Genomic DNA, 24,733 nt, shown 5'->3' on the forward strand with positions numbered 1-24,733 from the left:
GGACATCATGTTATACATGTATTGTGTGTTTTGTTCGATAATGTTCATATATATACATATAAAATCTCAGTTTACATTGGCTCGTTACGTGCAGTAATGTTTTGATTCCAAAACATCCTGTGATTTGGCAGAAATACAAGTGTTATTCACAGAATTAAAGATAAACTTATCCTCTATGCAACCGCTGTGTCAGATTTTTAAAAAACTTCACGGAAAAATAATAATCTGTGAAAGGCGCTCAGAACCCAAAGTAGCCAAAGAAATAGCCGCCATTTTGGCTTCAACAGAAGCTACAAATAAACACTATAAATATTTACTTACCTTTGAATATCTTCATCAGAAGGCACCCCCAGGAATCCCAGTTCGACAATAAATGACTGATTTGTTCCATAAAGTTTCATAAAGCCCATCATTTAGCCACTTCTTGTTAGCATGTTCAGTCCAGTAATCCATCGTCATGAGGCATGAGCAATTTCTCCAGACAAAAACTAAAAAAATGCCTTTACAGATCATAGAAACAAGTCAAATGATGTATGCAATCCATATTTAGGATGTTTTAAACATGAATCATCAATAAGGTTCCAACCGGAGAATTTCATTGTCTGAGGAAAAGCATTGGAACAAGAGCATACTCTCTCGTGACCATGCGTAATGAGACCGAGGCTTTCTGCAGACCACTCAGTAAAAGAGCTCCTATGAGAATCTCCTTTATAGTAGCATCCTACAACCAGAATCTAAAGACTGTGACATCTTGTGGAAGCCCTAGGAAGTGCATGCACATCCATAACTAACGGATTTCAATTGGCACTGTTTTGAAAATCGATTTCTCACTTCCTGTTTGGATTTCCTCTCAGGTTGTCTGCCATATGAGTTCGGTTATACTCAGACATAATTCAAACAGTTTTAGAAACTTCAGTGTTCTCTATCCAACAGTAATAATAATATGCATATATTACCATCTGGGACAGAGTAGGATGCTGTTCAGTTTGGGAACGCAATTCATCCAAAGTGAAAATGCTGCCCCCTATCCCTAAAAGGTTTTAACTTAACCTGGTGCGCTAACCAAAACACAGGGTGGTGGACCGCCCAGGTCTTACCTAGTGTGTATACACAGTGAATACTACAGGATATGTATGCCCGCAGGCCTCTTGCCTAAGCACTCCCAAGGTGCCTTCCCCTTCCCCCCTGGGAACAAATTAAACAGAAAAGTACAAACAAGTTCAATAATCAAAACAGTCCTTTGGACATAAACATACCTCCTCAGGACCGCTACAAAATACTTCACAAAAACCTGTCTCTCAGCAAAAACCAACATAGGACATACTAATCAGCTCTCTCCTAACAACAACCAACATAGGACATACTAATCAGCTCTCTCCTAACAACAACCAACATAGGACATACTAATCAGCTCTCTCCTAACAAAAACCAACATAGGACATACTAATCAGCTCTCTCCTAACAACAACCAACATAGGATATCACCCTCATCTCTCGTCTGAGCAACAGAACACTGGCTTATATAGCTGGAAGAAGGAGTCTAATGGGATACAGCTGTCCAATTAGCAATGGGAGCCAAACAATTAGCTGCTTGGGGGAATTCAGGAAGCCATCCTGAAACACACACATACATACAAATACACAAACCACAACACAGAAACTGGGGAAAGTAACACGTTTTTTGAATACTGATGTTAACCTTTCTGGTTGTAACCTTTTTCGGCAAGACAGGTCTTCCAAAGGTGGTGGAGTGACAATCTTTACCAAGGATCACCTTCAGTGCTCGGTTGTCTTCACCAAGTCTGTCCACAAACAATTTGATTTGCTGGTTTAAAGTATTACATTTTCAAATAGCACCCAGCAACGGTCACCAAAAGCTATCGTCCTCCATCAGCACCGGCCTGTACCCTACCTGCCCTAAGCTCTCTCCTGGCCCCTTACACCAAGTCTGAATTTGTCCTGCTAGGTGACCTAAACTGGGACATGCTTAAACCACCTGGCCAGGTCCTAAAGCAATGGGACTCCCTAAATCTTTCTCAGAATATTTCCAATCCCACAAGGTATGACTCCATTCACCCAGAAAAGCCTACTCTCCTTGATGTTATCATGATGTTAGGTATCAGTCTGGTGTTTTCTGTAATGAACTTAGTGATCACTGTTTTACATCCTGTGTTTGTAATGGCTGCTCAGTGAAACGACCTGTCCTGATTTGTCATAGACGCTTGCTTAAAAAACTTTAATGAGCAAGTCTTCCTTCATGAACTGGCCTTTGTAAAATGGTATAGAATCAGCTTGGATTCTTTTTTGATATTTTCAGTGGTATTGTTAACAAACACACCCCCATAAAGAAAATAAGAATTTAAAACAGGTTCAACCCATGGTTCGACCGTGATCTCGCAGAGTTACTCCACCTCAATAATTGCATTTGGCAAAAGGCTTGGTGCAGGCATACTCAGGCTGACTGGATCTCATTCAGGAAAATGAGAAATAAGTGCACTCAGGCTATCCAGAAGGCCAAAGTTAGCTACTTTAAGGAGCAGTTCTCTCTCCGTGAGCCTAACCCCAAGAAGTTCTGGAAAATGGTTAAAGACCTGGAGAATAAACCCTCATCCTCACAGCTGCCCGTGTCCCTTAAAGTTGATGATGTGGTTGTTACTGACAAGAAGCACATGGCAGAGCTCTTTAATCACCGCTTCATTAAGTCAGTATTCCTGTTTGACTCGGCCACGCCTACTTGCCCGTCCAACATTTCCTCATCTCCCACCCCCTGTAATGCAACTATCCCCGATGCTTCTCCCTCTTTTCCCCCTGCCCCGCTACAAAGTTTCTCCCTGCAGGCAGTCACTGAGTCCGAGGTGCTAGAGGAGCTCCTGAAACTTGACCCCAAAAAGCCATCTGGGTCAGATGGTTTAGACCCATTCTTCTTTAAGGTTGCTGCCCATATCATCGCCAAGCCTATCTCCAACCTTTTTAACCTGTCTCTCCTTTCTGGGGAGGTTCCCATTGCTTGGAAGGCAGTCACGGTTCGTACTTTATTGAAAGGGAGAGATCAAGCTGATCCTAACTGTTATAGGCCTATTTCTATTTTGCCCTGTTTATCAAAAGTGTTGGAAAAATGTCAATAATCAACTGACTGGCTTTCTTGATGTCTACAGTATTCTCTATGGTATGCAATCGGGTTTTTGCTCAGGTTATGGATGTGTAAAGGTCCTCAATGATGTCATCATTGCCCTTGATTCTAAGCAATGTTGTGCTGCTATTTTTATTGACTTGACCAAAGCATTTGATATGGTAGACCATTCCATTCTTGTGGGCCGGCTAAGGAATATTGGTGTCTCTGAGGTGTCTTGGCCTGGTTTACTAACTACCTCTCTCAAAGAGTGCAGTGTGTAAAGTAAGAAAGTCTGCTGCTTCAGCCACTGCCTGTCACCAAGGGAGTACCCCAAGGCTCAATCCTATGCCCCACGATCTTCTCCCTTTACATCAACAACATCCCTCAGGCAGTAGGAAGTTCTCTCATCCATTTACAGTTGAAGTCGGAAGTTTACATACACTTCATACCAGCGTGAACATACCATTTGAGTGGTTGTAGTTAGAGCTGCTTTTGTGTTGGCTGGTTAGAGTTAGAGCTGTTATTTTGTTTGGTGGACAGAGTTAGAAGTGGTTTCCTATTGGTGGTTAGAGTTAGGGTTACTTTACAGTTGGGTGGTTAGAGTTAGATCTGTTTTTCAGTTGTTTCTATAAAGTTAGAACTTGTTTTGTTTTGGGTCGATAGATTTAAAGCTGTTTGCTTGTTGATTGGATAGAGTTAGTGCTGGCGGGTTTCCTGTTTGGTGAAAAGAGAGAGCTGGCTGGTTTCTTGTTGGTGGATAGAGTTAGAGCTGGCTAGTTTCTTGTTGATGGATAGAGATAGGGCTGGCTGGTTTATTGTTGGTGGATAGAGTTAAAGCTGGCTGGTTTCTTTTTGGGTGGATAGAGTTAGAGCTGGCTGGTTTCTTGTTGGTGGATAGAGTTAGGGCCGGCTGGTTTCTTGTTGGGTAGATAGAGTTGTGAAGATGCTGGAGGAAACAGGTACAACAGTATCTTTATGCACAGTAAAATGAGTCCTATATCGACATAACCTTAAAGCCGCTCAGCAAGAAAGAAGCCACTGCTCCAAAAGCCAGACTCCGGTTTGTAACTGCACATGGGGACAAAGATCGTACTTTTTGGAGAAATGTCCTCTGGTCTGATTAAAATAGAACTGTTTGGCGATAATGACCATCGTTATGTGTGGAGGAAAAAAGGGGAGGCTTGCAAGCCGAAGAACACCATCCCAACCGTGAAGCACGGGGGTGGCAGCATCATTTTGTGGGGGTGCTTTGCTGCAGGAGGGACTGGTGCACTTCACAAAATAGATGGCATCAGGAGGATGGAAAATTATGTGGATATATTGAAACAACCTCTCAAGACATCATTCAGGAAGCTTGGTGTCAAGTGGGTCTTCCAAATTGACAATGACCCCAAGCATACTTCCAAAGTTGTGGCAAAATGGACAACAAAGTCAAGGTATTGGAGTGACCATCACAAACCCTGACCTCAATTCTTATAGAAAATGTGTGGTCAGAACTGAAAAAGCTAGTGCGAGCAATGAGATCTACAAACCTGACTCAGTTACACCCGCTGTGTCAGGAGGAATGGGCCAAAATTCACCCAACTTATTGTGGGAAGCTTGTGGAAGGCTACCCAAAACGTTTGACCCAAGTTAAACAATTTAAAGGCAATACTACCAAATACTAATTGAGTATATGTAAACTTCTGACCCACTGGGAATGTGATGAAAGAAATAAAAGCTGAAAGAAATAATTGTATCTTATATTATTCTGACATTTCACATTCTTAAAATAAATTGGTGATCCTAAATGACCTAATTCAGGGAATTTTACTAGGATTAAATGTCAGGAATTGTGAAACTGAGTTTAAATATATTTGGCTAAAGTGTTTGTAAACTTCAGACTTCATCAGTTAATGCAGATGATACAGTCTTATACTCAGTTGGCCCCTCCCCGGATTTTGTGTTAAATGCTCTACAACAAAGCTTTCTTAGTGTCCAACAAGCTTTCTCTACCCATAACCTTGTTCTGAACACCTCCAAAACAAAGGTAATGTAGTTTGGTAAGGAGAATGCCCCTCTTCCCACAGGTGTGATTACTACCTCTGAGGGTTTAGAGCTTGAGGTAGTCACCACATACAAGTACTTGGGAGTATGGCTAGACAGTACACTGTCCTTCTCTCAGCACATATCAACGCTGCAGGCCAAAGTTAAATTGACTTGGTTTCCTCTATCGTAATCGCTCCTCTTTCACCCCAGCTGCCAAACTAACCCTGATTCAGATTACCATAGATCGGCAGGTAAGGTTGCTCTCGAGAGGCTAGATGTTCTTTACCATTCGGCAATCAGATTTGCTACCAATGCTCCTTATAGGACACATCACTGCACTCTATACTCTTCTGTAAACTGGTCATCTCTGTATACCCGTTGCAAGACCCACTGGTTGATGCTTATTTATAAAACCCTCTTAGGCCTCACTCCCCCCCTATCGGAGATATCTACTGCAGCCCTCATCCTCCACATACAACATCTGTTCTGCCAGTCACCTTCTGTTAAAGGTCCCCAAAGCACACACATCCCTGGGTCGCTCATCTTTTCAGTTCTCTGCAGCTAGCGACGGGAACAAGCTGCAACAAACACTCAAACTGGACAGTTTTACCTCAATCTCTTCATTCAAAGACTCAATCATGGACACTCTTACTGACAGTTGTGGCTGCTTTGCGTGATGTACTGTTGCCTCTACCTTCTTGCCCTTTGTGCTGTTGACTGTGCCCAATAATGTTTGTACCATGTTTTGTTCTGCTACCATCTTGTGCTCCTACCATGCTGTGTTGCCATGTGTTGCTGCCTTGCTATGTTGTTGTCTTAGGTCTCTCTTTATGTAGTGTCATGGTGTCTCTTTATGTACATTTACATTTACATTTAAGTCATTTAGCAGACGCTCTTATCCAGAGCGACTTACAAATTGGTGCAAACACCTAATGTAGTGTTGTGTTGTCGTGATGTGTTTTTTGTCCTATATTTACTGTATATGTTATATATTTTTAATTTTTAATCACAGCCTCTGTCCCCACAGGAGGTCTTTGGCCTTTTGGTCAAGGTACACATCTGTCGTTCTACCCCTGAATAAGGCAGTTAACCCACTGTTCCTAGGCCGTCATTGGAAATAAGAATTTGTTCTTAACTGACTTGCCTAGTTAAATAAAGGTTACATTTTTAAAAAGTGTGCAGGGGGTAGTGTGTAGGGGTAGTATAAGTGAGTAAGAGGTAGTGTGCAAAGGGTAGTGTGTAGGGGGTAGTATAAGTGTGTAAAGGGTAGTGTGCAGGGGGTAGTGTGTAAGGGGTAGTGTGTATGGGGTGGTATAAGTGTGTAGGGGTAGTGTGCAGGGGGTAGTATAAGTGTGCAGGGGAGTATTGTGTAGTGGGTAGTGTGTAGTGGGTAGTATAAGTGTGTAGGTGGTAGTGTGTAGGTGGTAGTGTGTAGGTGGTAGTGTGTATGGGTAGTGTGTACAGGGTAGTATTAGTGTGTAGGGGGTAGTATAAGTGTGTAGGGGGTAGTGTTTAGGGGGTAGTGTTTAGGGGTAGCATAAGTGTGTAGGGGTAGTGTGTAGTGATAGTGTGTCGGTGTATTATAAGTGTGTAGGGGCTAGTGTGTAGGGGGTGGTGTGTAGTACTGTGTAGGGTAGTGTGTAGGGGGTAGTGTGCAGTGGTAGTATAAGTATGTAGGGCGTGGTGTGTAGTAGTGTGTAGGGTAGTGTTTCAAGGGTAGTGTGTAGTGGTAGTATAAGTATGTAGGGGGTGGTGTGTAGGGTAGTGTGTAGGGGGTAGTGTGTAGTGGAAGTATAAGTATGTAGGGTGTGGTGTGTAGGGTCGTGTGTAGGGGGTAGTGTGTAGGGGAAGTATAAGTATGTAGGGTGTAGTGTGTTGGGGGTAGTGTGTAGGGGAAGTATAAATATGTAGGGGGTGGTGTGTAGTAGTGTGTAGGGTAGAGTGTAGGGGGTAGTGTGTAGTGGAAGTATAAGTATGTAGGGTGTGGTGTGTAGGGTCGTGTGTAGGGGGTAGTGTGTAGGGGAAGTATAAGTATGTAGGGGGTGGTGTGTAGTAGTGTGTAGGGTAGAGTGTAGGGGGTAGTGTGTAGGGGAAGTATAATTGTGTAGGGTGTAGTGTGTTGGGGGTAGTGTGTAGGTGTTGTCTGTGTGTCCAGTCTACTCCTAATCCCCCCAGGGGAATTAGCCTCCAGACCGCGCCTCGTTAAGCCATCTGACGGGAGCGAGCAGTTTGTCCTCCATCTCATTTTGCCTCACGCTTCTCTCTCTGCGTCACCATCGCAATGAACAGGTCCTCCTTGCGCTCTGGTGAGTACTCCTTGTGCCTTTCCCTTCTCCTCTTTCGCTCCCTCTCTCCTCTCCTTTTTTCTCTTTAGATAAAGAAAGGAATGGAGACTGTCAGTTTGGGTGGGTTCTGGCTGTAGTTGTTTAAATCCTTCGGGGCTGGGTGAGGGTTAGTGTTAGGGACAGGACTGGGAAGGGAAGGAGAGGGCAAGGAAGAGAGAGAGGGAGAGGGAGGTGAGACTTGGTGAGAGAGGCCAGGTGCAGCAGGGTGCTGATCCAGCCATCTGCCTGCATACAGACACAGACCTGTTACCATGGTGACCAAGACACCTGTTATGGTGGTGTTAAATTAAAGCTGTATTACTAGATATATGTCTGGAAACATCCTAGACCCTACAGGGACACAGGGTTAACTACATAACTACAGCATACTAACTACACCTTACAGTACTATACTGGTACTATATTAATAAATATGTCTGTAAGCATCCTAGACCCTACAGGGACACAGGGTTAACTACATAACTACAGCATACTAACTACACCTTACAGTACTATACTGGTACTATATTAATAAATATGTCTGTAAGCATCCTAGACCCTACAGAGACACAGGGTTAGCTACAGGACTATAGCATACTAACTACACCTTACAGTACTATACTGGGACTATATTAATAAATATATGTCTGGAAACATCCTAGACCCTACAGGGACACAGGGTTAACTACAGAACTACAGCATACTAACTACACCTTACAGTACTATACTGGTACTATATTAATAAATATATGTCTGGAAACATCCAGACCCTACAGGGACACAGGGTTAGCTACAGAACTGCAGCATACTAAATACACCTTACAGTACTATACTGGTACTATATTAACAAATATATGTCTGGAAACATCCTAGACCCTACAGGGACACAGGGTTAGCTACAGAACTACAGCATACTAACTACACCTTACAGTACTATACTGGTACTATATTAATAAATATATCTGTAAGCATCCTAGACCTTACAGTGACAGGGTTAGCTACAGGACTATAGCATACTAACTACACCTTACAGTACTATACTGGTACTATATTAATAAATATATGTCTGGAAACATCCTAGACCCTACAGGGACAGGGTTAGCTACAGGACTATAGCATACTAACTACACCTTACAGTACTATACTGGTACTATATTGTTATTATTATTTATTTAACCAGGTAGGTCAGTTGAGAACACCTTTATTTAACCAGGTAGGCCAGTTGAGAACAAGTTCTCATTTACAACTGCGACCTGGCCAAGATAAAGCAAAGCAGTGCGACACAAACAACAACCCAGAGTTACACATGGAATAAACAAACGTACAGTCAATAACACAATAGAATAAAAGAAGGTCTATATACAGTGTGTGAATGGCATGACGTGGTAAGGCAAGGAATAGGCCATAGTAGCAAAGTAATTACAATTTAGCAGATTAACACTGGAGGGAGTGATAGATGAGCAGATGATGATGAGCAGATGATGGTGTGTAAGTAGTGATACTGGTGTGCAAAAGAGCAGCAAAGTAAATTAAAACAATATGGGGATGAGGTATGGGGATGAGGAGGTAGGGTGGGTGGGCTATTTACAGATGGACTATGTACAGCTGCAGCGATCGGTTAGCTGCCCTTTTTTGAAAAGGGCATGCTTATTTAAGATGGTGAGGAAATTACTTTTAAAGAACTACCAGGCATCCTCGACTGATGAGATGAGGTCAATATCCTTCCAGGATACCGGGACCAGGTCGATTAGAAAGGCCTTCTCGCAGAAGTGTTTTAGGGAGCGTTTGACAGTGATGAGGGGTGGTCGTTTGACCGCAGTCCCATAGCGGATGCAGGCAATGACGCAGTGATCGCTGAGATCCTGATTGAAAACAGCATTGGTGTATTTGGTGGGCAAGTTGGTCAGGATAATATCTATGAGGGTGCCCATGTTTATGGATTTAGGGTTGTACCTGGTGGTTTCCTTGATATTTTGTGTGAGATTGAGGGTATCTAGCTTAGATTGTAGGACTGCTGGGGTGTTAAGCATATCCCAGTTTAGGTCACCTAACAGAACGAACTCTGAAGATAGATGTGGGGTAATCAATTCACATATGGTGTCCAGGGCACAGTTGGGAGCTGAGGGGGGTCTATAACAGGCGGCAACAGTGAGAGACTTATTTCTGGAGAGATACATTTTTTAAATTAGAAGCTCGAAGTATTTGGGTATAGACCTGAAAAGTATGACAGAACTGTGCAGGCTATCTCTGCAGTAGATTGCAACTCCTCCCCCTTTGGCAGTTCTATCTTGACGGAAAATGTTGTATTGGGTATGGAAATCTCAGAATCTTTGGCGGCCTTCCTAAGCCAGGATTCAGACAAGGCTAGGACATCAGGGTTGGCGGAGTGTGCTAAAGCAGTGAGTAAAACAAACTTAGGGGGGGGCTTCTGATGTTAACATGCATGAAACCAAGGCTTTTTCGATTACAGAAGTCAACGAATGAGATTGCCTGGGGACACGCAGGGCCTGGGTTTACCTCCACATCACTCAAAGAACAGAGGAGGAGTAGGATGAGGGTACGGCTAAAGGCTAGCAAAACTGGTCATCTAGTTCGTTGGGGACAGAGAATAAAAGGAGCAGATTTCTGGGCATGGTAGAATAGATTCAGGGCATAATATGCAGACAGGGGTATGGTAGGGTGTGGGTACAGTGGAGGTAAACCCAGGTACTGGGTGACAATAGAGAGGTTGCATCTCTGGACATGCTTGTTATACTGGGTGAGGTCACCGCATGTGTGGGAATTGGGACAAAGGAGGTATCTGAGGCATGTACAGTGGGACTAGGGGCTCCGCAGTAAACTAAGACAATAATAACTATCCTAAACAACAGTATACAAGGCATATTGACATTTGAGAGAGACATAAAGCGAGGCATAAAGCAATCACAGGTGTTGATTGGGAGAGCTAGCTAAGACACCAACTGGTAAGACAACAACAGCTAATCAGCTAAGACAACAACAACAGGTAAAATGGCGATGAATGGACAGAGAGTATCTGTGAACTACACTTAGGGCCTGAGTTTGAGGCTGGGGCCGACAGATAAACAAAGAAACAAAGTGAAGTACCGTGATAAATTAACAGTCCAGCAGGCATCAGCTATGTAGCCAAGTGATCATAGGGTCCAGGGGGCAGCAATAGAAGGAACAGGGAAGCCGCTAGGTAGGCGTTGCTACACTAGCACGCGGGAGACACAGCGTTTAAAGTTAGCAGGCCGGGTAGGTAGAAGCTTCTGCTCCAACATCCGGCAAAGGCCGGTTGAAGGCACAGCTGATGGAATTACGTCTGCGGACCAGTCGTGGTGGTACGGTGGGGTGCCGTGTAGACGAAGGGACCGGGCCAGATGGGGAAAGAGGTATTGTAGTTGTGGTAATTTCATTTGCTAGCTGGGAGATGTGTCTGGCTCAGGGCTAGCTTCGGGGCTGGGTCACTCAGTGGCCGCCAGCTAGCTGTGATGATCAATGGTCCAGGGTTTACGGCAGGAATCTGGTGTTGTAGTGGAGAAAAACAGTCCGAGGCTGGCAGGTATTATCCAAGCTAAAAAAATGGCTGGGGTCGCAGAGGATAAAGGCCACTAGCAGTGGCTAACAATGACTAAATAGCTAGTAACTTAGCTAATTAGCTGGCTACCTTCTGATGAAAGTTTTGGCTATAGGGTCTAAAAAAAATTGGGTCAGTGTCACACTGAGTGAGGCGGGTTACCGGAAAGTATATTTAATTTAAAAATGGAAAAGGAGATAAATATATATATATATTCAAAAAATACGAAAAATACAAAAAGTAAACGAGAGGACAACAATCCACGTCTGCACTGCTACGCCATCTTGGTTCAGAACTTTAATAAATATATGTCTGGAAACATCCAGACCCTACAGGGACACAGGGTTAGCTACAGAACTACAGCATACTAACTACACCTTACAGTACTATACTGGTACTATATTAATAAATATATGTCTGGAAACATCCTAGACCCTACAGGGACACAGGGTTAGCTACAGAACTACAGCATACTAACTACACCTTACAGTACTATACTGGTACTATATTAACAAATATATGTCTGGAAACATCCTAGACCCTACAGGGACACAGGGTTAGCTACAGAACTACAGCATACTAAATACACCTTACAGTACTATACTGGTACTATATTAATAAATATATGTCTGGAAACATCCTAGACCCTACAGGGACACAGGGTTAGCTACAGAACTACAGCATACTAAATACACCTTACAGTACTATACTGGTACTATACTACTACTATAGTACTATGGTACTATATATTATATATTAATAAATATATGTGAAATCCACAGGTGGCTCCCTGCATTATACTTAACACAACATTGCTATTCACATTAACAGAAATCCTAGGCAGCCTTTTTTCTTTATTTTTTTTTTACAAATTTGAACACTGGAACGTGAGTTGTAATCTACTCCTCCATTAGGATGATAGATGTAATCTACTCCTCCATTAGGATGATAGATGTAATCTACTCCTCCATTAGGATGATAGGAGTACCTACTCCTCCATTAGGATGATAGAAATCCTCATTATTTAGTGTAATGATGTTTCGTTTGAGTGTAATTATTTACATGTATCCTACACTAACCCTAACAGGAGTGGATGTGGCTTGGCAATGTTAGCAAGAGCAGCTGCTCACCGAATTCACAGCTCCAACGCAGGCCACAAAACATCCGCTATGCAGGTGTCTGCTGTCGCCGGTTGATGCTTGTTCTGATTGAATCTATGCCTTAGTGTCTCTCAGGTTTTGATGTATAATATTGTACAGTCCTAGTGGACTCATGGCTGGTGTCACAGATTACAGTATCTTTAGGGAAACCACCCACTCTGTGTGTGAGTTAATGATATTAACTATGAGCAGGGTTCCGCGTCTGTTAATAGCAGCAGCGTGTGTGTGAGTTAATATTATTGACTATGAGCAGGGTTCCGCGTCTGTTAATAGCAGCAGCGTGTGTGTGAGTTAATATTATTGACTATGAGCAGGGTTCCGCGTCTGTTAATAGCAGCAGGGTGTGTGTGAGTTAATGTTATTGACTATGAGCAGGGTTCCGTGTCTGTTAATAGCAGCAGGGTGTGTGTGAGTTAATCTTCTCTATTCCAGGAGAATGCTGCTGCTCTCTTCCCCTCTATTACTGGGAGACAACCTCTGCTCTGCTGTGTGATGACATGTGTGGGTGTGCATGCATGCGTGTAATTGTGTGTGGGTGTGTTTGCATGTGGTGATAAAGAGTTAAAACTCCTGCTGTGACAATTAGTTCACTTCCCCTAAGGCAGAGGGTAAAGACGCTTATAGGTTATCACACACAAACACAAACACGCCCGCACACAATTGACCCCCCCACACACAACAACAACTCTAATCACATTTGCCAATTTGTTGTTTGTTGACCCATCTCTACTATTTGTTGTTTGTTGACCCATCTCTACTATTTGTTGTTTGTTGACCCATCTCTACTATTTGTTGTTTGTTGACCCATCTCTACTATTTGTTGTTTGTTGACCCATCTCTACTATTTGTTGTTTGTTGACCCATATCTACTATTTGTTGACCCATCTACTATTTGTTGACCCATCTCTACTATTTGTTGTTTGTTGACCCATCTCTACTATTTGTTGTTTGTTGACCCATCTCTACTATTTGTTGACCCATCTCTACTATTTGTTGTTTGTTGACCCATCTCTACTATTTGTTGTTTGTTGACCCATCTCTACTATTTGTTGTTTGTTGACCCATCTCTACTATTTGTTGTTTGTTGACCCATCTCTACTATTTGTTGTTTGTTGACCCATCTCTACTATTTGTTGACCCATATCTACTATTTGTTGTTTGTTACATTTACATTACATTTAAGTCATTTAGCAGACGCTCTTATCCAGAGCGACTTACAAATTGGTGCATTCACCTTATGACATCCAGTGGAACAGCCACTTTACAATAGTGCATCTAAATCTTTTAAGGGGGGGGGTGAGAAGGATTACTTTATCCTATCCTAGGTATTCCTTAAAGAGGTGGGGTTTCAGGTGTCTCCGGAAGGTGGTGATTGACTCCGCTGTCCTGGCGTCGTGAGGGAGTTTGTTCCACCATTGGGGGCCAGAGCAGCGAACAGTTTTGACTGGGCTGAGCGGGAACTGTACTTCCTCAGTGGTAGGGAGGCGAGCAGGCCAGAGGTGGATGAACGCAGTGCCCTTGTTTGGGTGTAGGGCCTGATCAGAGCCTGGAGGTACTGAGGTGCCGTTCCCCTCACAGCTCCGTAGGCAAGCACCATGGTCTTGTAGCGGATGCGAGCTTCAACTGGAAGCCAGTGGAGAGAGCGGAGGAGCGGGGTGACGTGAGAGAACTTGGGAAGGTTGAACACCAGACGGGCTGCGGCGTTCTGGATGAGTTGTAGGGGTTTAATGGCACAGGCAGGGAGCCCAGCCAACAGCGAGTTGCAGTAATCCAGACGGGAGATGACAAGTGCCTGGATTAGGACCTGCGCCGCTTCCTGTGTGAGGCAGGGTCGTACTCTGCGGATGTTGTAGAGCATGAACCTACAGGAACGGGCCACCGCCTTGATGTTAGTTGAGAACGACAGGGTGTTGTCTAGGATCACGCCAAGGTTCTTAGCGCTCTGGGAGGAGGACACAATGGAGTTGTCAACCGTGATGGCGAGATCATGGAACGGGCAGTCCTTCCCCGGGAGGAAGAACAGCTCCGTCTTGCCGAGGTTCAGCTTGAGGTGGTGATCCGTCATCCACACTGATATGTCTGCCAGACATGCAGAGATGCGATTCGCCACCTGGTCATCAGAAGGGGGAAAGGAGAAGATTAATTGTGTGTCGTCTGCATAGCAATGATAGGAGAGACCATGTGAGGTTATGACAGAGCCAAGTGACTTGGTGTATAGCGAGAATAGGAGAGGGCCTAGAACAGAGCCCTGGGGGACACCAGTGGTGAGAGCGCGTGGTGAGGAGACAGATTCGCGCCACGCCACCTGGTAGGAGCGACCTGTCAGGGTCAGGTAGGACGCTATCCAAGCGTGGGCCGCGCCGGAGATGCCCAACTCGGAGAGGGTGGAGAGGAGGATCTGATGGTTCACAGTATCGAAGGCAGCCGATAGGTCTAGAAGGATGAGAGCAGAGGAGAGAGAGTTAGCTTTAGCAGTGCGGAGCGCCTCCGTGATACAGAGAAGAGCAGTCTCAGTTGAATGACTAGTCTTGAAACCTGTTGACCCATCTCTACTATTTGTTGACCCATCTCTACTATTTGTTGTTTGTTGACCCATCTCTACTATTTGTTGTTTGTTGACCCATATCTACTATTTGTTGACCCATCTCTACTATTTGTTGTTTGTTGACCCATATCTACAATTTGTTGTTTGTTGACCCATCTCTACTATTTGTTGACCCATCTCTACTATTTGTTGTTTGTTGACCCATCTCTACTATTTGTTGTTTGTTGACCCATCTCTACTATTTGTTGTTTGTTGACCCATATCTACTATTTGTTGTTTGTTGACCCATCTCTACTATTTGTTGTTTGTTGACCCATCTCTACTATTTGTTGTTTGTTGACCCATCTCTACTATTTGTTGACCCATCTCTACTATTTGTTGTTTGTTGACCCATATCTACTATTTGTTGTTTGTTGACCCATCTCTACTATTTGTTGTTTGTTGACCCATCTCTACTATTTGTTGTTTGTTGACCCATCTCTACTATTTGTTGACCCATCTCTACTATTTGTTGTTTGTTGACCCATATCTACTATTTGTTGTTTGTTGACCCATATCTACTATTTGTTGACCCATCTCTACTATTTGTTGTTTGTTGACCCATATCTACTATTTGTTGTTTGGTGACCCATCTCTACTATTTGCTTATTTGCTATTTGTTGACCCATTTCCCAGCCAACCTTCCTGTTGGAGGTGAGAGTTAGAATTGGTTTCCTTTTGGGTGGTTATAGATAGAGCTGGATTACTTATGGGTGGTTAGAGATAGAGCTGGATTACTTATGGGTGGATAGAGTTAGTGCTGGTTGGTGTCTTGTTGGTGGATAGATTTAGAGCTGGCTGGTTTCTTGTTGGCGGATAGAATTAGAGCTGGCTGGTTTCTTGTTGGTGGATAGAGTTAGAGCTGGCTGGTTTCCTGTTGGGTGGATAGAGTTAGTGCTGGCTGGTTTCCTGTTGGGTGGATAGAGTTAGAGCTGGCTGGTGTCTTGTTGGTGGATAGAGTTAGAGCTGGCTGGTGTCTTGTTGGTGGATAGAGTTAGTGCTGGCTGGTGTCTTGTTGGTGGATAGAGTTAGTGTTGGCTGGTTTCTTGTTGGTGGATAGAGTTAATGCTGGCCATTTCTTGTTGGTGGATAGAGTTAGAGCTGGCTGGTGTCTTGTTGGTGGATAGAGTTAGTGCTGGCTGGTTTCCTGTTGGGTGGATAGAGTTAGAGCTGGCTGGTTTCCTGTTAGGTGGATAGAGTTAGTGCTGACTGGTTTCTTGTTGGTGGATAGAGTTAGAGCTGACTGGTTTCTTGTTGGTGGATAGAGTTGGTGCTGACTGGTTTCTTGTTGGTGGATAGAGTTAGTGCTGGCTGGTTTCTTGTTGGTGGATAGAGTTAGTGCTGACTGGTGTCTTGTTGGTGGATAGAGTTAGTGCTGACTGGTTTCTTGTTGGTGGATAGAGTTAGTGCTGGCTGGTTTCTTGTTGGTGGATAGAGTTAGAGCTGGCTGGTTTCTTGTTGGTGGATAGAGTTAGAGCTGACTGGTTTCTTGTTGGTGGATAGAGTTAGTGCTGGCTGGTTTCTTGTTGGTGGATAGAGTTAGTGCTGACTGGTTTCTTGTTGGTGAATAGAGTTAGTGCTGACTGGTTTCTTGTTGGTGGATAGAGTTAGTGCTGGCTGGTTTCTTGTTGGTGGATAGAGTTAGTGCTGACTGGTTTCTTGTTGGTGAATAGAGTTAGTGCTGACTGGTTTCTTGTTGGTGGATAGAGTTAGAGCTGACTGGTTTCTTGTTGGTGGATAGAGTTAGTGCTGGCTGGTTTCTTGTTGGTGGATAGAGTTTACAGACAGATTATTTCACTTATAATTCACTGTATCACAATTCCAGTTGGTCAGAAGTTTACAGACACTAAGTCAATTGGAGGTGTACCTGTGGATGTTTTTCAAGGCCTACCTTCAAACTCAGTGCCTATTTGCTTGACATCATGGGAAAATCAAAAGAAATCAGCCAAGACCTCAGACAAAAAATTCTAGACCTCCACAGGTCTGTTTCATCCTTGGGAGCAATTTCCAAACACCTGAAGGTACCATGTTCATCTGTACAAACAATAGTACGCAATAATTAACACTATAGGACCACGCAGCCGTCACACCGCTCAGGAAGGAGACACGTTCATCATGAGGATGGAAAATTATGTGGATATATTGAAGCAACATCTCAAGACATCAGTCAGGAAGTGCTACCAAATACTAATTGAGTGTATGTACACTTCTGACCCACTGGGAATGTGATGAAAGAAATAAAATATGAAATACACTGCTCAAAAAAATAAAGGGAACACTAAAATAACACATCCTAGATCTGAATGAATGAAATATTCTTATTAACTACTTTTTTCTTGACATAGTTGAATGTGCTGACAACAAAATCACACAAAAATGATCAATGGAAATCAAATTTATCAACCCATGGAGGTCTGGATTTGGAGTCACACTCAAAATTAAAGTGGAAAACCACACTACAGGTGGATCCAACTTTGATGTAATGTCCGTAAAACAAGTCAAAATGAGGCTCAGTAGTGTGTGTGGCCTCCACGTGCCTGTATGACCTCCCTACAACGCCCGGGCATGCTCCTGATGAGGTGGCGGATGGTCTCCTGAGGGATCTCCTTCCAGGCATGGACTAAAGCATCCGCCAACTCCTGGACAGTCTGTGGTGCAACGTGGCGTTGGTGGATGGAGCGCGACATGATGTCCCAGATGTGCTCAATTGGATTCAGGTCTGGGGAACGGGCGGGCCAGTCCATAGCATCAATGCCTTCCTCTTGCAGGAATTGCTGACACACTCCAGCCCAGCCCCCGAGCTGACAAGGTACAAATCTGTCGTTCTGCCCCTGAACAGGCAGTTAACCCACTGTCCCCAGGCCGTCATTGAAAATAAGAATATGTTCTTAACTGACTTGCCTGGTTAAATAAAGGTAAAATAAAATAAATAAAACATGAGGTCTAGCATTGTCTTGCATTAGGAGGAACCCAGGGCCAACCGCACCAGCATATGGTCTCACAAGGGGTCTGAGGATCTCATCTCGTTACCTGATGTCAGTCAGGCTACCTCTGGAGAGCACATGGAGGGCTGTGCGGCCCCCCAAAGAAATGCCACCCCACACCATGACTGACCCACCGCCAAACCGGTCATTCTTGAGGATGTTGCAGGCAGCAGAACGTTCTCCACGGCGTCTCCAGACTGTCACCTGTGCTCATGTGAACCTGCTTTCATCTGTGAAGAGCACAGGGCACCAGTGGCGAATTTGCCAATCTTGGTGTTCTCTGGCGAATGCCAAACGTCCTGCACGGTGTTGGGCTGTAAGCACAACCCCCACCTGTGGACGTCGGGCCCTCATACCACCCTCATGAAGTCTGTTTCTGATCGTTTGAGCAGACACATGCACATTTGTGGCCTGCTGGAGTTAATTTTGCAGGGCTCTGGCAGTGCTCCTCTTGCTCCTCCTTGCACAAAGGCGGAGGTAGTGGTCCTACTGCTGGGTTGTTGCCCTCCTACGGCCTCCTCCACGTCTCCTTATGTACTGGCCTGTCTCCTGGTAGCGCCTCCATGTTCTGGACATTACGCTGACAGACACAGCAAACCTTCTTGCCACAGCTCGCATTGATATGCCATCCTGGATGAGCTGCACTACCTGAGCTACTTGTGTGGGTTGTAGACTCCGTCTCATGCTACCACTAGAGTGAAAGCACTACCAGCATTCAAAAGTGACCAAAACATCAGCCAGGAAGCATAGGAACTGAGAAGTGGTCTGTGGTTATCACCTGCAGAACCACTCCTTTATTGGGGGTGTCTTGCTAATTGCCTATAATTTCCACCTGTTGTCAATTCCATTTGCACCAACAGCATGTGACATTTATTGTCAATCAGTGTTGCTTCCTAAGTGGACAGTTTGATTTCACAGAAGTGTGATTGACTTGGAGTTACATTGTGATGTTTAAGTGTCTATCATTCCCTCTATTATTCTGACATTTCACATTCTTAAAATAAAGTGGTAATCTTAAATGACCTAAGAGAGGGCATTTTTACTAGGATAAATGTCAGGAATTGTGAAATACTGACTTTAAATGTATTTGGCTAAGGTGTATGTAAACTTCTGAATTCAACTGTATATGTGAATTGGAATAATCTAGCTAGCCAGCTACCTAAAACTAATGTTGTTTACGTAGATGGCCAACGTTAGCTACAAATTCTTACATTAGCAAGCTAGCTTCCAATTCCTTGACTGCGATCTACAACACCAAAATTGGTTTTCTGGGCAGTTAAACATCCCAAAATGAACACAATGTATTTATTAATATTTCATTATAAACTATTGTAGTCAGGCAACATATGATATGTAGATGGACAACATTCTTATTCTGAGTTCACATTGTCGCACCTCAGCACAAAACCAGCCGGGATTGTTTTCAATAAATTATTCTTTTTTTTTGTGTGGTTGCGTCTCATTATGTAAACTATCCTGGGAATATTTCAGTTGAAGCTTTGATGCTTTGAAATGTGTACAAACAAAGTATGCATCTAAAAATTTGCCTCCGTTCCCCGTTCTTTGAATTGGACTGATACTGCGACCGTTCCATGCTCCAATTTCGGAAGAATGCATTTTGAGCGTCACCTTTCTCCCAAGATGCAATTTTCACTTGGACAAATGGTAAATACTGTACGTTGGTTTCTCCATTTGGCCTAATGAAAAATACATTGGTTTCTCCACTTGGCCTAATGGTAAATACATTGGAGAGCAGAGTTCCGGTCCCAACTGAGACACAGGGATGGATAACAAAAACAAGAGTTCAGATATTGGCTGTCTATCAACTATTTGTGTGTGTGTGTGTGTATGTGTGTGTGTGTGTGTGTGTCACCCTGACAGAAGCGTGGAACGGCACGGAGCGTATGCGTGTTGCCAGGGCGATGGGTGAGTCATCATCTGTCCAATCTGAGAAGCTTCGCTCATTGGCTTGCTCGCTCTCTGAGATGGGATTGGATAATGGAAATCCCCCGGGCAGCGCGAAGCAGCCTACCACGGTACAACCTTAAATCCCTAACTCCTGACCTTTAACCTCTAGTCCCTGACCTCTAACCCCTGACCCCTAACCCTTCACATGTATCTTCAATTTGGAGACTCCATTGCTGTTTTACTAAATACTAGGCATCTGCTTTACTGAAGATATTACCAACCATTACTTGTTTGCTCCGTCCTTGTTTCCTCACCTCCTTCTCAAAACTAATTGGAAGAGGAGGTTCATTGGAGGGACCTTGAATCCTCTCCTCAAATGCGCATTAAGAGGGAGGTGAGGAATTGGAGGAAACCAGGACAGAGGATACAAGGATTTGATGTCTGATAACCTTTTCAGACAGCCTTAGTGATAGTCTGTACTGTTATCTTGCAGCTATTATTGAAACAGGTGTACTATTATCTTTTATCTTTTAGGTATTTTCAAAGTCTGGTCCCAGATCTGATTGTCTGCTCTCTTGACAACTCAACTCAAATCAAATCAAATTGATTTATAAAGCCCTTCTTACATCAGCTGATATCTCACAGTCCTGTACAGAAACCCAGCCTAAAACCCCAAACAGCAAGCAATGCAGGTGTAGAAGCAAAAAAACTCCCTAGAAAGGCCAGAACCTAGGAAGAAACCTAGAGAGGAACCAGGTTGTGAGGGGTGGCCAGTCCTCTTCTGGCTGTGCCGGGTTGAGATTATAACAGAGAATGGCCAAGATGTTCAAATGTTCATAGGTGACTAGAAGGGGTCAAATAATAATAATCACAGTGAATGTCGAGGGTGCAACAGGTCAGCACCTCAGGAGTAAATGTCAGTTGGCTTTTCATAGCCGATCATTCAGAGTATCTCTACCGCTCCTGCTGTCTCTAGAGAGTCGAAAACAACAGGTCTGGGACAGGTAGCACGTCCGGTGAACAGGTCAGGATTCCAGAGCCGCAGGCAGAACAGTTGAAACTGTAGCAGGAGTACGGCCAGGTGGACTGGGGACAACAAGGAGTCATCAGGCCAGGTAGTGAGGCATGGTCCTAGGGCTCAGGTCCTCCGAGAGAGAAAGAAAGAAAGAAAGAAAGAAAGAAAGAAAGAAAGAAAGAGAGTGAAAGAGAGCGTGAAAGAGAGAGACAGTTAGAGAGAGCATACTTAAATTCACACAGACTCCAGATATAACAGAGTGGCCCTAGCCCCCCGACACATAAACTACTGCAGCATAAATACTGGAGGCTGAGACAGGAGTGGTCGGGAGACATTGTGGCCCCATCCAACGATACCCCCTGACATGGCCAAACAGGCAGGATATAACTCCATCCACTTTGCCAAAGTACAGCCCCCACACCACTAGAGGGATATCTTCAACCACCAATTTACCATCCTGAGACAAGGTCGAGTATAGCCCACAAAGATCTCCGCCACGGCACAACCCAAGGGGGCGCGCCAACCCAGTCAGGAAGATCACGTTAGTGACTCAAACACTCAAGTGACGCACCCCTCCCAGGGACGGCATGGAAGAGCACCAGTAAGCCAGTGACTCAGCCCATGAAATAGGATTAGAGGCAGAGAATCCCAGTGGAGAGAGGGGAACCGGCCAGGCAGAGACAGTAAGGGCAGTTCGTTGCACCAGTGCCTTTCCGTTCACCTTCACACTCCTGGGCCAGACTACACTCAATCATAGGACCTACTGAAGAGATGAGTCTTCAATAAAGACTTAAAGGTTGAGACTGAATCTGCCTCTCTCACATGGGTAGGCAGACCATTCCATAAAAATGGAGGTCTATAGGAGAAAGCCCTACCACCAGCTATTTGTTTAGAAATTCTAGGGACTGTAAGGAGGCCTGCGTCTTGTGACCGTAGCGTATGTGTAGGTATGTACGGCAGGACCAAATCGGAAAGAGAGGTGGGAGCAAGCCCATGAAATGCTTTGTAGGTTAGCAGTGAAACCTTGAAATCAACCCTTTAGCCAGTGTAGAGAAGCTAGTACTGGAGTAATGCGATCCAATTTTTGGGGTCTAGTCAAGACTCTAGCAGCCGGGTTTAGCATCTGTGTTTAACTGAAGTTTATTTAGTGCTTTATCCGGGTAGTTGGAATGTAGAGTATTGCAGTAGTCTAACCTAGAAGTGACAAAAGCAGGATTAATTTTTCTGCATCAATTTTGGACAGAAAATTTCAGATTTTTGCAATGTTACGTAGATGGTAAAAAGCTGTCCTTGAAACAGTCTTGATATGTTCGTCAAAAGACAGATTAGGGTCCAGAGTAACGCCGAGGTCCTTCAGTTTTATTTGAGACGACAGGTCAACCATCAAGATTAATTGTCAGATTCAAAAGAAGATCTCTTTGTTTCTTGGGACCTAGAACTAGCATCTCTGTCTTGTCCAACTCTGTATATAATTGTCATACCAAACATGTTTTGAGTTGGCAAGAGAGCAGACCCAAATCTGGGATAAAGCTACCAGCACTATGTCTTGCCCACTTTAACACTCCCCTCTCACCCCTAACCCTAACACAATAAAACCTCATTTGGATTTGTGTGTGTGTGCGCATGCGTGTAGGAGCCCACCATAGAGCTTGGTAAAGGAACATTCTTTGCAGACGGCCAGAGGAAGGTGGACTATATTCTGTGCTATAACTATAAGAAGAGGAGGATCTCCCTGCATCGTCTCTCCCTCACATCTCAAGCATCCAATGGGAGCCTTCCGCTACCCAACATGCTGAGACGAGATACGCAGCCTGAGCTGGAGGCAGGGTTGCCAGAGGGGGAGGAGTCTCAACTGAGTGAGGAAGAGAAAGCTATGATGAGGGAGGAGTTTGAGTCTGGGCTGTTGGAGCAGGGCCTGCAGCTGGAGAGAGACAAGGAGGTAATATATTATAATCTACCTCTGGACAAGAGATTAGAGCTGTGTATGTTAAGGTATCTGTCCAATGATACTTTTCTTAATAAATGAAAACATCTATTCATTGATTGATAGATTGTTTTGGTAAATGGTTAGTACAGTTTAAAACAATTTAAAAGTACAATGAAATCCCAGAGAGATAACACAATGTTAGCTAAATTATTGCTAATTGTTTCGGTAGCTAGCGGATTGCTATTTACTAGTTTGTTTTGTCATGTGTGCTACACTTAGCATTGCTAAGTGTTTTGGAAGCTAGCTGATTGTTAGCTTCTAGTATTGCTAAATGTTTAGGTAGCTAACTGAATGCTAGATACTAACTTTTTTTTGTCATATTGGCATATTACTGACACTAGTAATGCTAACTGTTTAGGAAGCTAGCTGATTGTTAGCTATTAGCATGCTAACCAAAGTCTCCTTCCGCATAGATAGAAATAATATATCTGATTGCTGAGCTAGAAAAACTTATGACGGTGAGAAGTTACTTTCCATGCTATTGTTAGCTACTAGTCAGCTACTAGACAGCTAGGTTGTATTTTTTTCCACTGTCGGTTAGAGCCTGAAGGTAAGCATTTCACATTTCACCTGTTGTATTTGGCGCAAATGACAAATAAACTTTGATTTGATATTGATCAGCTACGAGTCAACTAGGTTATATATACACTACTAGTCAGCTAGGTTGCGTCGGCTGCTAGTCGACTAGGTTGGGTTGCATCGGATGCCAGTCGGCTAGGTTGCGTCGGCTACCAGTCGGCTAGATTGCGTCGGCTACCAGTCGGCTAGGTTGCGTCGGCTACCAGTCGGCTAGGTTGCGTCGGCTACCAGTCGGCTAGGTTGCGTCTGCTACCAGTCGGCTAGGTTGCGTCGGCTATCAGTCGGCTAGGTTGCGTCGGCTACCAGTCGGCTAGGTTGCGTCGGCTACCAGTCGGCTAGGTTGCGTCGGCTAGGTTGCGTCGGCTGCCAGTCGGCTAGGTTGCGTCGGCTGCCAGTCGGCTAGGTTGCGTCTGCTACCAGTCGGCTAGGTTGCGTCTGCTACCAGTCGGCTAGGTTGCGTCTGCTACCAGTCGGCTAGGTTGCGTCTGCTACCAGTCGGCTAGGTTGCGTCTGCTGCCAGTCGGCTAGGTTGCGTCTGCTGCCAGTCGGCTAGGTTGCGTCTGCTACCAGTCGGCTAGGTTGCGTCGGCTACCAGTCGGCTAGGTTGCGTCGGCTACCAGTCGGCTAGGTTGCGTCGGCTGCCAGTCGGCTAGGTTGCGTCGGCTGCCAGTCGGCTAGGTTGCGTCGGCTACCAGTGGGCTAGGTTGCGTCGGCTATCAGTCGGCTAGTTTACTCGGCTACAAGTCGGCTAGGTTGCGTCTGCTACCAGTCGGCTAGGTTGCGTCGGCTACCAGTCGCGTCTGCTAGGTTGTGTTGGCTACCAGTCGTGTCTGCTAGGTTGCGTCGGCTACCAGGTGCGTCTGCTAGGTTGCGTCAGCTACCAGGCGCGTATGCTAGGTTGTGTCGGCTACCAGTCGCGTAATGCTAGGTTGTGTCGGCTACCAGTCGCGTCGGCTAGGTTGCGTCGGCTGCCGGTCGGCTAGGTTGCATCGGCTGCTGGTCGGCTAGTTTGTAAGCAATTTGTCAGTCTTAATTTAGACGCTGTATATTGAGCCTGTTCATACCATAGGCACGTGCTTCTGTTAGTTTCCATGTGACAACTCATTAAAGCAAGCAGTAATGCATCTACCCAATTCAGCCCTGAAGTTGCACAGATTTGATTTATCTAATCCTTGAGGGTTCCATTTGCTCTTTCAACAATCCCTTGCAGCTGGGGATGATAAACACATCTCAGCCTTTGCTTCATTCTTAGCTGTTGTGTCACCAGTTTTACTATTTTTCGCACAAATGCTGATCCATTATCTGAGCTGATTTCTGTTGGTATCCCAAAACTTGTTATTACTTCTCTGGTCAAGAACTTTATCACTGTTCCTGCTCCCTGATCTGCAGATGGTATTGCTTCTATCCAGCTAAATCTGTCTATAATACTAATATGTACCTCTTGCCACGTACTGGTTATCATATCCACATAGTCC

General features: G+C 44.5%; 1 protein-coding gene across 1 annotated transcript in view; it reads left to right on the forward strand.

Annotated features, from left to right (window-relative positions):
- The first annotated feature begins 7,368 nt into the window (after window positions 1-7,368).
- The window catches only part of LOC118379341 (anoctamin-1), a 188,661-nt gene continuing 171,296 nt past the window's right edge, over window positions 7,369-24,733 (forward strand). The window contains exons 1-3 of the mRNA XM_052517188.1: window positions 7,369-7,446; window positions 19,651-19,805; window positions 22,326-22,631. Coding sequence (XP_052373148.1) covers window positions 7,422-7,446; window positions 19,651-19,805; window positions 22,326-22,631 — 486 coding nt within the window. The 5' untranslated portion in view covers window positions 7,369-7,421. The remainder of the gene's footprint in view (window positions 7,447-19,650; window positions 19,806-22,325; window positions 22,632-24,733) is intronic.

Source organism: Oncorhynchus keta, unplaced genomic scaffold (assembly GCF_023373465.1).
Source record: "Oncorhynchus keta strain PuntledgeMale-10-30-2019 unplaced genomic scaffold, Oket_V2 Un_scaffold_6048_pilon_pilon, whole genome shotgun sequence".
NCBI lineage: Eukaryota > Metazoa > Chordata > Actinopteri > Salmoniformes > Salmonidae > Oncorhynchus > Oncorhynchus keta.